At 43.2% G+C, this 16,644-nt stretch overlaps 1 protein-coding gene across 2 annotated transcripts in view; it reads left to right on the top strand.

Annotated features, from left to right (window-relative positions):
- Window positions 1-3,011: 3,011 nt before the first annotated feature.
- Window positions 3,012-16,644, top strand: part of Grin3a (glutamate ionotropic receptor NMDA type subunit 3A) — a 169,074-nt gene continuing 155,441 nt past the window's right edge. For both annotated transcript variants that reach the window (XM_038348001.1, XM_038348000.1), the window contains exon 1: window positions 3,012-3,710. In XM_038348001.1, coding sequence (XP_038203929.1) covers window positions 3,012-3,710 — 699 coding nt within the window. The remainder of the gene's footprint in view (window positions 3,711-16,644) is intronic.

Genomic DNA, 16,644 nt, shown 5'->3' with positions numbered 1-16,644 from the left:
CTCGGCTAGTGACAAGAGGAAAGAACCAGGTGGCAAAAAGGAAGACAGAGAAAAAGAATAGCCCAGAGCCTGGGGGGAAAGCTCCTCAGTAACGTTTCTGTCACTGAGCCTAAGGATTGAGTTAAACCAGCTAAAAGAAAAAATATAAGGCACCGAATGGTGGCTTACACCTTTAATACCAATGCTAGGAAAGAGAGACCGGAGAACATAGGGACTCTCGATGGCCATCAACCTAGCCTAATCATTGAGTTCCAGATCTCAGTGAGAGACTGTTCCAAAAGACAAACTAGACTGCTCCTGAGACAAAGCCAGATGGTGACGTCTGGACTCTACCTGCATTCACACACACACACACACACACACACACACGCACGCACGCACGCACGCACACACGAATGACTCATAACTGTCATAACTGGAAGGACCCAGAAATACACAGGAAGGAATCACAGAATGAAGCGCTTCTTCTTCCCCTTTGCTCACGTATTCCACGAGCTTCCCCCGCGGCTTCGTCAGGAACTGCCCAGGTACTAACCTCAGAAATTTGCTGATCATCTGTGTTCTTCTCTGAATAACCAGGTCAGCCAACCTCTCAAGGTCGTGGTGAACTTGTGTGAGTGGTCTGATGCCAGAAGGGAATCTCCACAGTCAGGCCAGGCCTAACCTCTATCCACACCTACTCTCTTAGGAACTCCATCTGCACAGCCTGCCAATGCCCATGTCCGAAGGATTGCTGCTCTGAGCCACAGTCATAAAGGGCCAGACTCTTCTGGGTACCCATACTCCAACACAGACAAGTACATCTCCTAACTGCACAGATGAGATCCTCATCTGTCTGCCATGCAAGGACTGTACGTTCTAAAATGTACTTTATATCTCAAATACTGGGGTCCTCTAAAACAAAAGGGGGATTGTTGACAGGCCCCCAGGTGGGGAAGGGCCTTTCTCTTCTGATTGAGCCCCATTATGATTTCTCAGTTATGGAAGCCCTTTTATTTCTGTAGCAACTAAATCTTGCAAAAACTTTACTTTGTGCGGAGGGACAGCCTTCACATTGCAAGCTTCCCAAAATTTTTCATTTTTTTCCCCTAGAGTTTCGTCATCTCAAAATTTAAAGCATGATAGGAGCTTTAGCTCAGGAATCCAAACAAGTTTTTATAGCTAAAAACTTGATGCATTTTTCAGAATTTAGCAGACCCAGATAACTGGGCAAGGGCAGGTCAAATAAATTGCCCAGGTCATGGTTCTTCAGAGGTAGTATTGGATTCAGAATTGTTGATCATCAATGCTGTTTGCCATGTGGTTATCTCTCTTACTCTCTTTGTAAATGATCCTGGAACGTAAAATAAAGTCAACTTACCATTTGTGACGCCTCGGCAAAGTCTTCCCATAACCCGCTCATTGTCTTCTAATGTCAGATTATCCAATGGAGAGGAAGTTTAGGTAATAGCCTCCTTGTACCTCTGTATTCTGTACGAATGAAATAACTCATAAGAAACTACTTACCTGGATACCCTCGCTCTATACTAGGGATGGCTGGTGAATGTGTCTCAGAATCTAAAGCATTTTTATTATATTTTGTTTATTTTCCTGCCGGGGAAGGGTGTGAGCAGGGGGAGCCGTGGCAGGCATGTGAAGGTCGGAAAACAACTTGCTGGAATCAGTTCTCGCCTTCCACAATAAAGAACCTGGGGATCGAACTCGAATTGTCAGGCTTGGCGGCAAGTGCCTTTACCCCTGGGCTCTGGTTCTGGACCGCTGATCTGATTTCTTGAATTGCTTTGAATTCACTCTATTTTTAATCAGAGAGAGAGAGAAGAGAGAGAGAGAGAGAGAGAGAGAGAGAGAGAGAGAGAGAGAGAGAGAGAGAGAGAGAGAGAGCCCTTAAAAGACCCAGAGAGTCATCTGCCAAAGAACGAAATCAGATGTGTAAATAATTCTTGGTTTAATACCCTGGAGTACAAAAAAGAAAAAGAAGAACACCTTAACTCCTTAGAGAGGTGTCTCCAAGGGAAGCTCCTTAAAATCTGTGTCTTTAAACCGGTCCCTGTGACCCATTGGGTTTCATTTGGGTTTCAGATCTCTCCGGGGTGACTCTGAATTCAAAATTCTCCTGGGCTCAGTCTTTGCGCTCATCCGCCACAGGGAATTGTGCCAGCTACCAACTCGCTGCGTTTGAGGGGCGAGGACTTTGCAGGGGCGCGGGACTGTGCGGCAGGAGAATCTCACCATCAGTGGGCGTTTAGCGCAGCCAAGCGACAGGCTGGCGCCAGGGCTTAGGCTACAGGGAGGCGCCGGTTGAGGCGGGGAGAACTTTGGCGCTCCGAGCAGAACCACCCTTCGCTGGCCAGTTGTGTCGCTCCTCCGAGGAAGCCGCTGAGGTGGCGCCTGGGAGAAAAGCCCGGCAGAGAAAGGAAGAGAGGAAGTAGAGAGGGAAGAGGGAAAATGAAGCAGGCGCTGGGGGAACCCGCGATAGTGTGGCCGGCGGGGAAGGGAAGCAGGTTCAGCTGCTGCTTTCCTGCACCCCGGGCGTGAACGCCCTCTTCTCCATCACCCCAGTAAATAAGGGGGTGTCGCCTGAACTGAACAGCAAGAGAAAAGAAGCCAGCCAAGTGAGAGCGCGGATCCTCTGTCACTGCCGCCCCCTTGTAAGCCCGGAGACTTATTGCGGGGCCAGACGCTGCGCCCCAGGCGCCCTGCAGATGGGGTGGGTAGGGACCCGGAGTCCTAGCCGCGGATGACCCGTGCTGGTCCGCCGGCCTGCCGCGCGTGAGGAGGATGCTAGGCGGAGGAGCCCGGGAACCGCATCTGACACAGCCGGGCGTCCGCTAGGCTGCAACTTGGAATGCCCAGGGACCAGTCTGGCTCTTGCCACCGCTTCACTGGGTCTAGGGAAGCTGCGCACAGGACTTGGAGGCGGAGACCTCAGGCGGCGGAGACCTCCGGCGGCGGCTGCAGAGGGGTGAGCCGGGCGCAGGAGGGGGCGCGCTTTCTCCCTGCGGGTCTCAGTAATGAGGAGACTGAGTTTGTGGTGGCTGCTGAGCAGGGTCTGTCTGCTGCTGCCGCCGCCCTGCGCACTGGTGCTGGCCGGGGTGCCCAGCTCCTCCTCGCACCCGCAACCCTGCCAGATCCTCAAGCGCATCGGACACGCGGTGAGGGTGGGCGCGGTGCACTTGCAGCCCTGGACCACGGCCCCACGCTCAACCAACCGCGCTCAGGACAGCGGCAGGGCGGGTGCCCAGAGGGATGAGCCAGAGTCGGGGACGTGGCGGCCACCGGCGCCCTCGCAAGGCGCACGCTGGTTGGGGAGCGCCCTACATGGCCGGGGTCCGCCTGGCTCCCGGAAGCTCGGGGAGGGCACCGGGGTCGAGACCCTGTGGCCACGGGATGCCCTCCTGTTCGCTGTGGACAACCTGAACCGTGTGGAAGGACTACTACCCTACAACCTGTCTTTGGAAGTAGTGATGGCCATCGAGGCGGGCCTGGGCGATCTGCCACTTATGCCCTTCTCTTCCCCAAGCTCACCATGGAGCAGTGACCCTTTCTCCTTTCTGCAAAGCGTCTGCCACACCGTAGTGGTACAAGGGGTTTCGGCGCTGCTGGCCTTTCCCCAGAGCCAGGGCGAGATGATGGAGCTAGATTTGGTCAGCTCTGTCCTGCACATCCCAGTGCTCAGCATAGTGCGCCACGAGTTTCCGCGGGAGAGTCAGGTGAGACGAGTCTGGCGCGTGGAGTGATGTGCGCTGCCGGGAGTCGGGACCAGAGTGGGAGGAAGAGAGTGGGTGAAGCAGGGGGCTTTATAACTTTGATAACCTTTAGTGCTTGGACTATGTCCCTAGGTGGTAGGTTGGAGGACTTCAGTCGAAATAGATTAAAATGCAGACGGAAATAAAATACCAAGTTAGAGGGGTCGTGAATGTAAGGAAGAATGTAGAGATAATATGAGCGCAGGGCGGGGGGACGGGGGAAGGAGCGGTTGTTTGGGGAAGCTGAGCGAAATCTAATGGATTCCAGAAGCCTGAAAGTTGAGGTTCAGAACCGTGGACAGAGATCGAGGGTTCCAGGCCACAGTAAGGGGTGGGGGTGGGGCCCCAGGCTGCCACTGTCTTAAACTCCCGCGAGGAAGTCAGAAAGCCTGTAACAAAAACAGCAGCTGTTGCAATTCTCTACTTCCTCCAGAGGCGTGCCAGGGCTTTGTCGTGAGGAAAAGCACATCCCTTTGACTTCCTTTCAGTAAATTTAAAAGTGCAACTAGTAAAGAAGCCACGGGTCGAGAACAGGGGCTGGCAGTCTTGATATTGGAAACTACTGGAATTATTCAGAGCCAAAGAGAAGGTGGAGGGACCCGTTTGTGGGTTCTTTGTCCCTATCTTCCTTCTATGTTGTGGGCTCAGCAGCTGGGCATGTGATTGCTGCGTTAAGCCCAATCCTGCTGTCTTTATTTAAGGATAAACAAGAGATGGTTTAGTTTTTTTTTTTTTAATGGGTTTGAAAAAAATCTAAGCCTATATTCAACAAAGAAACTGTTTGTGGACTTAAGTGTTGAGAAGGAACAATGAAGATGTTTGATAGTCAAGTAGACAGGGTCTTTAGACCAACTGAGGCTCTCGGCATTTTGTAGACAGCTTTTGTCACACCAACTTGTGCCACCTTCTACAAGACATTTGTGGGACCAGTGAATGAAAATGCTCCCATTTTAAAGACCGAGAAACTGAGAAAAGTGCTGGGATTGGATGAACAGTGGGCTAGTAGGAGTCTAGACACTGGCAGGTCTGTAATTCAACATCATTTTTGCTCTGTCCTTTGATTGGCAAGATATTACTAATGTCCCTCAAATTTTTGGAGTACATGCAGAGATAAAGACTGAACTGAGTAAGGGAAGGTACAAGTGAAAAGTCTGATAAAAAAAATCTTTGTCTAAAATATTCGGGGAATGCTAACATTTTCTTTGGTTAGAAAAGAAAATAAATCTTGGATTTTCAGTCTTAAGAAGGACAAGAACAAACGTCTCTCAGTTACCCAGGCAATTTCCCTTTAGTGACGAGCTTTGGAGATCTGACCTGCAGAATGCAGGCTGATTAACTGGTATCTGAACTATTTCTGCTACCTGAATCTGAATGGCTGTGAGCAGCAGAAGAGACGGCACAGGAAAGGGGCGTACGACATCGCCAGTGGCCAAAGTGTTAAAAACACAGACTTGCATTCCCAGGCCACACCATTATTAATACATATGCAGAAGCAGACCAGACCTAATGAAATGCAGGAGTCAGCACACTGGCTGCTCTTCACTGCTTCTTTATTACCTAATCCTTCAGAAGTTGCCAATAACAGTCACAGTCACCAAACTCCTTCCCATTTGCAGATTGTTTGGCAGGACTCTTAAGTAGCTAGAAATTTCTCCCCAAATTAGTGTCTCCTTGGTTGGAAGGGAAAGTGTGTCTCATGATGGATGCATGCAGCACAGAGCACACTGAAATGAGACGGGGGTTGGGGGAAGAAACATAAAGCAGTGTCTAGAATCATTGAGCTTGCAAGCTTTAAGGCCACTCTGAGAATGAAGTCCTCCAGGGAGGCACTTACAACCTGGCTATAAAGTAAATACTCAGCCATGCGCATTTACTTCTGTGCCTTAAATCACTGTCCTCGTTATGTTTTCATGGTATACATCCGGAAAGGCAAAGATTATTTGTGTGACTCAGACCTAGCTTGTCCCACTGAGGATTTTCCTTCCATCTCCCCTTGCATTTTAAGTTCACACATATCTGACTTCTCTTCCCTTATTTTCAATATATCACTGAAGTGTCGCTCTGCAATATTCTACATTTAAAATTTTCCTGCTCCGTGCCAAGTCACCGTAACGTGCAGTGTTGGGATAGGAGCACATTTTTGCTGTCAGAAAAAAATAATAGCTGTTCTTCCTCTGGCTCCTCCTGGAAAGTGGGCCTTTCTCTAATATACTGATGTAATATTTTTAAAAGACCTTCTAGATATAAAAAGATGTCAAAGTCATTTTACACATTAAATAAAACCAGCTTAATTTAGGCATTGTCTTTGGAGCCTCCTGAACAATGACCTCATTTGTTGATTATAGGAGGCCTGAATAAAGTATTCTAGAAGAAAGGAGACTTACCCACACAGCCAAGGAAAACAAAAGCGTGCCATGTGTTCCACAGTTCCCAACTGCTTCCAGCTCAGGAGCAGCAGGAGCTAGCCTCTCACTTCTCCTTGGGTGGCTGATTTTTTTCCATAGGAAGATTTTATTTCATGAGTGATGGTTAGTATAATATCATACCTGAAAGGAAGAAGATACCAATAAGATGGTCCAAACTCAAGTTTTATTTTAAAGCTCTACTGATTTGAAAACATGAGCACAGGTCTGCGAAGATGGCTGAATGGTTAGGAGCACTGGCTGCTCTTATAGAGGACCCAGGTTAAATTCCCAGCATCCACATGGAGTCTCACAACCATCTGTAACTCCAGTCCCAGAGGTTCTGATGCCCTCTTCTAGCTTCTGCAGGCGCCAAGCATGCATGTGATACACAGACAAACATGCAAGCACAGCATTCATACATACTAAATACATAAAAAATGCTCAAAATTTTACAAAAAAATTAAAACAAAATACAACTTAAGTAGAGAGCATTGGTCATCAGCTAGGAAGGGACTATTTTCCTTCAAGGAAGAACCCTCCAAAAATGAGTCAGCTATTCATTTTTGAAAAACATATGCTTATTATCACCATGTAATTAAAGATTAATACTTCACCATTATATTCAAACTCCTGCACAAGGCTGACCAATTTTATTTAGAGGATCAGTTTGTCCTGAATTACATTGCCGTAACACTCAAATAATGATGTTGCCATGAATCAAGTTCCATTCACATTTAAGTTGCTGTGAGTTTTGAAAGTTTGGTCTTTCTTTCCCTTTCTTTCCCTGGATAGCTTTTCTTCGAGGGATTTTGCATAGCTTCTTCAGAGCTAACCTTTTTAGGTAGTGACACGTTTTAGGTAGTAACATCTTTTAGGTAGTGGCAGATGCACATTCTTTGTTAAAATACGTATTTAATGTTAAAACACAACAGTTGCTTGCATTAGCCAGAGCTAAGGGAGTAATATAATTGACTTAGATCTAAGCAAATTAGCTTCAAATGCTACACTGCTATGCCAAGCTGTGTATGTAGGCATAGACATGTGTACATGTATAAGCACCCATACACATTAAACATACACATGTGCATGTGTGTAGGTATATGTAGAGGTCCAAGGTATGTTTTCACAGATACCACTACAATCATTTATTTATTTATTTATTTATTTATTTATTTATTTATTTATAACTGTTGGGTCCCAAAGTCCTCACTGGCCTGGACCTCTAAAAGAAGCCAGTCTGGCTAACCCATAAGTCGTAGGGAATCTGTCTGTCTTCACTTTCCTATACCACCACACCAGGCTTTTCAAAACAGTTCTGGGACTCAAACTCAACCCTCATGTTTGCAGACAAGCACTTTATAATGGAATTCTCTCCCCATCCCCTAATACTTCCAACTCTAGTTGAGTGAATCAACTGTCAGTTTGTCTCATGAGTCATATATGCTAATTACTTTGGATATTTCTATGTACACCTTAGTACTTTGGATGATCCATTTTCTCTGACAATACTAAGCTAAGGATTTAAGGCTGCTTATTTTTGTTTTCATTTTGTTTGGGTTTTTTTTTAGGATCTACTAATACAGCAGTGCTTTTGCATGGCAGCAAGGACAAAACATGATTCATTGTTTAATGAGTGCCTCAGGAGGACCAGTAAAGGGCATTAATTTTTAAAAGACCAGCTCTAAGTCGTGTTGGTTTTCTTTGACTTGCTCTATGACAAGCTGTGGGTCATGACCCCTTGGGCAAACCTCTATCTTCAAAATGTTTTACATGGCAGTTCATAACAGTAGCAAAATTGTAGTCATTAAGTAGCAACAAAAATAATTTTGTGGTTGAGGGTCACCACAACATGAGGAGTTGTAGTAAAAGGTCACAGCATTAGGATGATTGAGAACCCCTACTCTATGTGAAGCACAACACTCGCTCTCTCCACACCCTCAGGAAGGTATTTTTTTTCCCTATGGTTCTTAACAAATACCTGCTGGAAGCATCTAAGCATTGTCAAGATAAGAGACTTCACATTAAATGTCAAGTGATGCAAACTTTTTGCCTAGTAGTGACCTTTTCTGGTTCTTCATCAAAATCAGAGACCTGGGATTAATTTGGAAGATTTTTTTCTATTAATTTGATAAAATGCTTTCTTAATTCTGTAACTGTTCTCTCTAAATAAGTAGTGCAGAAGAGAGTAGCAGACGCCATTCACTGAGGAACTAGTCTATCTTTTCTTTGTTTTTACACCAACATCAACTAGTCTATGGAGAATATATTTGGTCTTGTTCTTATTTGACTATGATATCTTAGAACTTAATTTATGATTTAACTTACAGTTGAATACCAGTTCCAATAACTTGACGCTTGGTGCTTTGTATCTCTACTGTTGGGGAGGCACCATGCATGTCTGGGCTGTTAGGTTTTGTTTCATGAATACTTCAGTCAAATCCCTACCACTTTAGAAAAAATGGCCAAAGCTATAAAGTAATGACCAAAATATCTCTAATCCACCTCTGTCTCTTATTGGTCATCATAATCCTTGGCAAGTCACTCTATCTCTGAGCATCTATTCTCATCAATCAAGAGTTTCTAAGTATTCTGATTTGTTTCATAAACCAAATAAGAAAATGAAAAAAAATACTATGGAAAAGTCTATTGTGTTAGCCATAAAACTCTCAGGAAAGAATTGGTCAATGACCTGAGAAGGAGTAATAAATCTTCTGCTGAGAGCCATGGCCCACACAGGTAACTCTGCTACTTCTGAAGGTGAGGAAGAAAAGTGGGTTCAAAGCCAACCTAGACTACGTGGTGAGACGATGTTTCAAAAAAAAAGTATGTCTTCATCTCCTTACTTCATCAGTCAAAATAGGTCCCCATTTCTCTCTACCCACTTTCTCATTTTTTAAGAACAACTTGGTTCACAATTAGCTAGCATACCTGGGAACTCACATATCTGTTTCTATACCAATGGCAATTTTACTTATGCCACACCTAACAATATCTAGAACTCTAGACACTGCCATAGAGACTGCAATAGGAAATACACAAAATTTGGGAGACTCCTGGGCCCTTCACATCCGCCACAAGTTGTTTTTGTTGTTGTTGCTTTGTTTTGCTTTGTTTTTGACAAATTTTTCACTCAAGAGCCGATGGACACAGAGTATGCCCCACCCTCTTGTTGATTTGACTTATTTAACGTATTTTATTTTTTTTTTACAGAAAATGTTTCTTAATGAGGAACTCAGTGTGTTGGTTCAGGCTGGCACAGGTACCTCATTTTTAATGGACTGATAACAATTTGCAAAGCAGCTATTCTGAGTGTTATTTCCCCCAAGGAACTAGGCAGGGTTCTCACAGCCTGATATTGCTCATTTTAGCAGCAACACTTGCTATAGAGATGAGAATTCCACTTGTCTTTTCTCCTGCCTGTTCTAACTACTGTCACACAGAGAGAAAAGTATAGCACAAGAAATGTGTCCAAAAACTCAGCAAGGAAAATATTATTGCATAGCATGTAGTGTGCATTGCTTTTCAAATGGATGCATGAATAACCAACTGATGGGAATCTTAAAAACACCCAGTTGTCCTTCTGATCCTTTCTAGATAAGATGGGAGGGCAGAGATTTAGCAGAAGAAAAACCAACTGGGACAATTCTTGTCCTTTCCTTCAACTTCTCTCGTCTTCTGTTGCTGCTGCTTTGTTTTGGTTTTAATTTGGTTTGTTGTTTTCTCTGTATGCAGGGCCCTTGAGCCTTGAGGAGAGCTTGTCAGATTGTGTTGGACCTCCTACATTGAGGAGGTATCTGACCTGGGCTGGCTTAAGAGCCGAAGGAAAACCTCCCTCTGATTGGACAGGATTGGTTTGTGAGACTTCAGGGTCTTAAAGTGAAGTGGGACAGCTCCCCTTGTCTATTAGGATTCTTTGCACACCCTTGTAACGTACTGAAACATTAACCTAGGAAAGATTTCATCATATGCCTTATCAGTGTCTGTGCTTTTCAAGACTTCATCATGAGTGATATTATCCACTTGAGTCCAGTAAGGCAGAGAATAATGCATGAACATACAGAGGTGTGGGTGTAGCCATCTTCTAGAAAGTGAGGAGTTCTCAAGGAGAAGAATAAATGAGTAACTCCCTCTGCAGTTAGCATGATTGTTAGCCACCTCCAATGGAACAAACCGGAAATTGTCATGATGTGTGTAACACCTGGGAGACCAGAGTGAAAAGCAGAGGTGTGTCTAATTCCAGCTTTGGCTGTTCAAAACATGTTAGCCAGAACATTTTCAACTATGAGAATTCAGTAGGATCATGGCATGGATAACTGCGCAGTCATTCGAAATGAGAATATACTTACTGACAGAGAAGTAGGAAAAAAATACTACAAAAGCATACATAAAATTCCGAAAAAAAAGTCTGAAATTTCATTTATGAAAATGTTAATAGCATAAGGGGTCAACCCTAATCATATGCAAATAACAGCAACACAAATTGGACTGAACATGATATAATGTGAATGTGTTTTTTATATATGAGCATGGATATAGCCAGGGCCTATAGGAGGAGCTAGATGGGGTGGTAAGGAAGTAAATATAGTGTAATCAAATAGAAAATGCTCAAATAAAACCATTTTCACCAAGCAAAATACAGTCTTGTGAAACTGAACACCCCCCTCACCGAGATACAGCTGCAAACCAACTCAACACATAAGGTTCAGGGACCATTGTGTAAGAAGACATGGAAAGACAGTAAGAACTAGAGGATAGGGAGTTTGCTGTGGGATCCTGTCTCCTACAAATATTAGAAGCGACGTGCATGAAGTCTCACCAGCATAACTGCTTATCTATATATGAGCTAAATAAGAACAACAGTAGGCACACTGAAGTAGACAGGAAAGCCCAGGAGGTCTCAGTCATTCGCAAAGAACTACAGGCATCTAAGGAATACTGAGAGCTAGAGAAATAGTCTCAACCAGGGACCACAGCACCAATGGTTTTGCAATGCCAAAGGATCATCCCTGAGTAGATACAAGTAACCCGATACAGATTGAGCAGGCTGTGCTTATTTTATTAGAAATATATTTGTATATACATTTGTGTGTGTGTGTGTGTGTGTGTGTGTGTGTGTGTGTGTGTAACAATGACTAATGAAAAAAGAGGCCATGATTTTGAAAGAGAGCAAGGAGGGTTATATGGGGGGTTTAGATGAAGAAAAGGGAAGAAGAAAATTATATAATTACGTTATAATCTCAAAAAATAAAAGAAAATTTTTAAAAATGCAGAAATATCAAAAATGAAAGCATTCTTAAAAATGCTATCAGAAATTGCAAATACAGAGTAGAAGTCCATATTTTCCTCCCACACATGCACATGTGCACACACAAATATGTATATTAGTCATATATAATAATGATTTATATATAAATGCATATGTATATATCTATATATGGCTAATAAAAAAAGGGGCATGATTTTGAAGAGAGTAAGCATCCATGCTTCTCGGTACTTCAATTGGAAGGATTAAAGGGAAAATAAATCAGACTTCATTTGCATAAATCAAAAATCTTTCTTTTATCCTCATCCTTTCTTTATGGAATATATAAGACAAATATTCTTGTTTTATAATACAAGAAAAATAATAATAACATATAGAGACAGTGCAATACAGTAATTAGGAGACTACCATTGACTGTGATAACTCATACCTGTACTCTTAGCACTGGGAGGCTGAGGCAGGAGAACTACCATTTGTGTGATGAGAGAAAAAGAGACTCAAGTACGTAGCTATATTTGAATCTTAGCCTGAGAACTTCCTGGACATATTATTTGCAAAACACGCCTGATCTCTCCATGCTTCAATTTACTGAATCATAAGCTTTTATTTTTTCATAAGTTTATTGTGTGTGCTACATCATGGATGCAAAAAGTATTACCTAGAACATAGGATGTTCTGATTGTGATGACGCTGCTGCTGGTGGTGGTGCTGATGGTGCTGATGATTGCACTTGCTACTATGCTTGCTTTTTTTCTACAACAAATTGCTCCTTTGTACACTTTCAGCATGTTTGCAACTAGGCTTAGGACTTCCTCCTTTATTGAACCAAGGCAGAGAAAAAAAAGAATAAATAAAGAAACCTGCTGTTTTAAAATCCTACCAAGAGCTGTGGTCTCCTAAACTGCACCAACAATTAAAATGATGTAGTCAGCAGTGAAGTGAACTGTGAGGTTTTGTTGCAGCTCATTGCTTCTTGATATGGCTCCAGGGTGGTTGGATTTCCGGAGCAGTTACGATGGTTAAAAGTGACATTGTGATGTTTCTAGTGAAGAATTCTCAAGCCTGTCCTTATCTGATACCCTGGCTTTTTACAGAAGACTAAGAAACAAAACACAGGGGACATGGACCGGAAATGACACTCACTTCATCAGCAAGTGTGTCAATGCTCAGAAAAACATTTGGGTGAATGTGTGACTTGAACTTGGGATTTGTGGTATATTTCTTTTTAAGTGTATTTTTAGTATTTGCACATGAATATAATGTGTTTTGATGAAACCTATTAATATTCTTTCCCTCCAATTTTTCTCCCACCTCTACCACCGTTTCTCTTCCCCAATGATGGCTCTCTCTCTCTTTCCCTCCTCCTTCTCTTCCTCCTTCTTCTCCCTGAATCCATTCATCCTTTCAGTGATTAAATATTCCTATAATAGCATCTTCTAGCTCCCATCACGGCTAATAAAGAAAAGTGTGGCAGAGATGGTGGATAAGTAGTGTGTGTCTGTGCAAGTGTTCAGATACTATTATCTTCCAGGCTAAATAATGGTCTCCCAAAGATGTTCATGCCCAAACTCTCAGAACCTGCAAAGATGTGACTAAGTATCTGTTGGAGGAAGGTGGAGCCCTCTTATTGGTTCCCAGCCATCCGGCTAGCTTAGACCTGAAATAATTACACAGAAACTGTATTAATTGAATCACTGCTTAGCCCATTAGCTCTAGCTTCTTATGGGCTAACTCTTGCATATTAATTTAACCTATTTCTATTAATCTGTGTACTGCTACATGGCAATGGCTTACCAGCAAAGTTTTGGCATGTGTGACTCTGGAGGTAACTCCATTGTTTCTCTCTGCCTCCGCCCTTCTTCCTCCCAGCATTCAGCTTAGTTTTCCCTGCCTACCAAACTTCTGCCCTGCTATAGGTCCAAAGCATTTTCTTTATTCATTAACCAATAAAGGCAACACATGGACAGAATGACTTCTCACACCAAGTATCATGAGGTGGATATACTAACATATATATATATATATATATATATATATAAATATGTTAGTATATCCATGTGGACTCACTGTAATCACAGGTTCTGGGTGAGGGTGATGCAGGAAGAAGCCAGATTTTGGTGATGCAGTGATAGGAACAGATTGGTTTGAATTTCTGGAAGAGGCCATACAAGACATGGAGAAAAGAGACATAAGTCAGGGAATATGGAAAGCCAGTAGAAACAGCTAAGGGAAGGGAAGAGAGCCTTTATACAGCTGCCTTGCACTGTGGATGCTGCCTAGCATTATGGATGCTGCCCTGCACTCAGCTCAACTTCAGACCTATGAAACAGATGAAGACTTCCAGTCATGAAGTGTTCTCCTAAATCATTAAGTTTCTGGCATTTGTTATAGTTACCATCAAAAAATGAATCCACATGCTCACCAAAACTTACCCAAAAAGGAGAAAAAGAAAAGGTAGAAAGAAGTGTCCTGGCCTTCCTCTCTGTGGGAAGGCAACTTTCAGTTCAATTTTGGAGCATTTTTGGACCCGGAGGAAGAGTTTGAGGAATCGAGTGCAGGCTTGTCTTGTGCAACACAGTGGTTCTCTGCCAACGAACAACAGGAGTCAATTGATGCTTTCAGCTTTTTGTTAAGAGGTGGTAAAAATCTGCCTCCACACAGCCTGAAGGTTCAGAAATTTCCTCTTTTCCCTAAAGCTTCACCAAGGTGACAATGACTTGCTGTGTTGCCTTACATCAGCGCACAGTCTAAGGGACAATAAGTACTGCGCTGTTTGCAAAGGCTCCAGATAAGGAGTACTAAAGATCTCTCTCTCTCTCTCTCTCTCTCTCTCTCTCTCTCTCTCTCTCTCCCTCTCTCCCTCCCTCCCTCCCTCTCTCCCTCTCCCTCTCCCTCTCCCTCTCCCTCTCCCTCTCCCTCTCCCTCTCCCTCTCCCTCTCCCTCTCTCTCCCTTCCCACTCATGCTCTCCCTGTCTGTTTGAGTGTGTGTATGTCTCTGTCAATCTACGTTTCTGTCTCTCTCCCTGTCTGTGTGTGAATCTCTGTGTGTGTAAAGTACAGACACATGTTGCCACAGCACACATATGAAAGTCAGAAGACAACCATGTGTGTCAGCCCTTGCCTTCCACATTGTGGGAAATATAATCTCTTTGCTTTTTACTGCTGTGTATGTCAGGCTAGCTGACTGGCAAGCTCTTGGCCCCACTTTTCATATTGCCAAAAGAGCAAATGGGGTCACAGATGTGCCGTACCTCTGGGAATGTGAACTCAGGTCCCCATGAGTGCCTGTCAAGTACTTTACCCACTTAGCAACTCCATAGCTCCACGTGACGTAAATTCCTTTTGTTTTAGTTTAAGCTGAACATCTCAAGGCTGGATGCACACAACTTTAAGGGACTTTTCTGTTTACAAAAGCAATGTCTGTGCATACCTGTCCACTCTTCCAGAGGTACCCCAGCTTGGCATCAGGGAATGAAGAAAGAACAGACAAATACACATAAAGGTAAAAAAAAAAAAAAAAAAAGGCTGGGGTCAAGGAGGCTGTATTCATTCTGCTGAATACCATAAGAAACAACTAAGGAAGCTCACCTTGTTTATTCCTTACAACACAGGAGGAAGAGTTAGCTCATCCTGGTAGGAGGTCTCACTATGCAGCCAGCCTCAAACTGTAAATATCCCAGAGGAGAATGCTGCAGTTGCTAGTTTTTGCACACTAATCATTGTCTGGAAACACTCATACATGCACACACAATCAAATTTTGCACCCAGACAAAGGGAAAAACTTTGCCAACCCTCTGGGCCTCCCCTTTGGTATTTCTATAATTTTTTTCCTCAGGTAAGGAAGGTCCTACCTCTTACATCATTACTCAAATTGAGATTGGCATCAAAGAAAGGGATAAAAGGATGCTGTTTTTTTTTGTTTTGTTTTGTTTTTCAAAAAATTTAGACAACATTGCTGCTCAGACTTAGTCATGCTGAGTTGATGGAATTCCCATATTATAAAGATGAGATGTTCCTGTGTATTTGGAATCCATTTTTGTGTTTTTCAGGGCTGTAAGTGGCTGTGTCTGCACAATTCCAATCAATGCCTCCACCTGTGTATTTCCATGGCTCTACCTGTATATTCCTGAGTTCTCCCCAGGAACAACTTAGAAATGGACTGTCAATACCATCTTCTCAGATAGGGCTGATTCTTAGCAGAATGTTCTTAACAGTATTGCAGCACCAAGCACTCTGATGACTGTATGCAACCCACTGATTTTTTTTTTGTTAGTTTGGATTTTGTTTCTTTGTTGTTTTGTATAAAAGGCTCCAATTAGCAGTCAGGCAGTAATTGGATTAATATACTCAAAATTTAAAAATAGCATTTGTTTCCATGAACAAATTTTTAAATTATTTTAGTATTTTTTGTGCTTTACTGCTAGCCTATATGTATGTATGTGCACGGTGCGCTTAACTGCTACCTGCTGGAGTCAAGAAAGGGGCCATTAGATTCCTTGGGATTGGAGTTACAGAAAGTTGTGAGCTGCCATATGGGTGCTAGAAATTGACCCCTGGTTCTCTCTGCAAAAGCAATAAGGGCTCCTAAATGTTGATCCAATGCTCCAGCTCCTGATGAACAAAAATTTTGGTATGTTTTTATTAAGTAGAATCACAGTCTGATTCAGTTAGTTCTAGAAAGTTCTATTCAAATCAGAGAGAGAGCATTAAAGCATTTGCTTCTGGGAACTGTGGATTAATGGGGGCAATCCTGCACCTAGACTCTTATACGCAAAGGCTAATATGCTGGTGTTATACAGAGGGTTAGATTTTGTCACACATTAGGTTCAACACATAAGGAAATCCTTTAAGTCAGGAGAGATGGCTCAGATGTTAAAGGATAATCTCACAATCAAAAAATAAGAAATGCTTTGATGTGCCTAAAGAGAAATGATAAATCCATACCTGAACGACTCCAGCCTTCACCTGGTGGCAAGCGTAGAGCGCCATCTAGTGTTCCGTAAAACGTGGCTGTAAACAAGCATCGCGAGAATCCACAGGTTGTCAAAGGATGCCCAACTGCTGGTCCCTGTACTGTGAAGAGTGCATTAAAGGGACAGCTCCTCCCACTTTATACTACAAAGCTGCAAAGACCTCTTCTACTCTGTTAATGTCCTGATAGCGCAGCTAGAAACCACGAAGTAATATGTCTCTAGTGTCTGTCCACAGGGTTTGGGAGAAAAATAGGAAG

Source organism: Arvicola amphibius, chromosome 11 (assembly GCF_903992535.2).
Source record: "Arvicola amphibius chromosome 11, mArvAmp1.2, whole genome shotgun sequence".
Taxonomy (NCBI): Eukaryota; Metazoa; Chordata; class Mammalia; order Rodentia; family Cricetidae; genus Arvicola; species Arvicola amphibius.
The sequence above is the reverse complement of the archived record's forward strand: the minus strand, read 5'-3'. Positions and strand labels throughout refer to the sequence as shown.